The 1,080-nt window shown below is 35.0% G+C and overlaps 1 protein-coding gene across 1 annotated transcript; it reads right to left on the reverse strand.

Annotated features, from left to right (window-relative positions):
- Positions 1-5: 5 nt before the first annotated feature.
- Positions 6-1,076, reverse strand: LOC113223073 (zinc finger protein 107; the record flags this gene model as incomplete). The annotated part of the gene is made up of 1 exon (XM_026452657.1): positions 6-1,076. A coding segment is annotated over one exon (1,071 nt), but the record flags the coding sequence as incomplete, so codon positions are not given.
- Positions 1,077-1,080: the final 4 nt, after the last annotated feature.

The following is a 1,080-nucleotide window of genomic DNA, read 5'->3' on the forward strand; positions in this document are numbered from 1 at the left end:
GTAAGGTTTGAGGATTGGTTAAAAGCTTTGCCACATTCTTCACATTTATAGGGTTTCTCCCCAGTATGAATTTTCTTATGTGCAGTAAGGGTTGAGGATAGGTTAAAAGCTTTGCCACATTCTTTACATTTGTAAGGTTTCTCTCCAGTATGAATTATCTTATGTCTATTAAGGGTTGAGGAGCAGTTAAAGGCTTTGCCACATTCTGCACATTGGTAAGGTTTCTCTCCCGTATGAATTCTCTTATGTATAGTTAGGTTTGAGAATCGGTTATAAGCTTTTCCACATTCTTCACATTTGTGGGGTTTCTCTCCAGTATAAATTATCTTATGGTTAGTAATGTTTGAGAATAGGTTAAAAGCTTTTCCATGTTCTTCAAATTTGTAGAGGTTCTCTCCAGTATGAATTATCTTTTGTGTAGTAAGGTGTGAGGACTGGTTAAAAACTTTGCCATGTTCTTCACATTTGTAGGGTTTCTCTCCAGTATGAATAATTTTATGGATAGTAAGGTGTGAGGACTGTTTAAAGGACTTGCCAAATTCTTCACATTTGTTGAGTTTCTCTTTAGTATGAATTATCTTATGTCTAGTAAGTTGATAGGACTGATTAAAGGCTTTTCCACATTCTTCACATTTATAGGGTTTTTCTCCAGTATGAATTCTCTTATGTTTAGTAAGGGTTGAGAATCGGTTAAAAGCTTTGCCACATTCTTCACATTTGTAGGGTTTCTCTCCAGTATGAATTATCTTATGTTCAGTAAGGTTTGAAGACTGGCTAAAAGCTCTGCCACATTCTTCACATTTGTAGGGTTTCTCTCCAGTATGAATTTTCTTATGTCTAGTAAGGGTTGAGGATCGATTAAAAGCTTTTCCACATTCTTCACATTTGTGTGGTTTCTCTCCAGTATAAATTTTCCTATGGTTAATTAGGTTTGAGTGTTGGTTAAAAGCTTTGCCACATTCTTCACATTTATAGGATTTCTCTGTAGTATGAATTTTCTTATGTTCAGTAAGGTTTGAAGATTGGTTAAAAGCTTTGCCACATTCTTTACATTTGTAGGGTTTCTCTCCAGTATGAATT

The sequence above is a fragment of the Piliocolobus tephrosceles genome, unplaced genomic scaffold (assembly GCF_002776525.5).
Source record: "Piliocolobus tephrosceles isolate RC106 unplaced genomic scaffold, ASM277652v3 unscaffolded_38425, whole genome shotgun sequence".
Lineage (NCBI taxonomy): Eukaryota > Metazoa > Chordata > Mammalia > Primates > Cercopithecidae > Piliocolobus > Piliocolobus tephrosceles.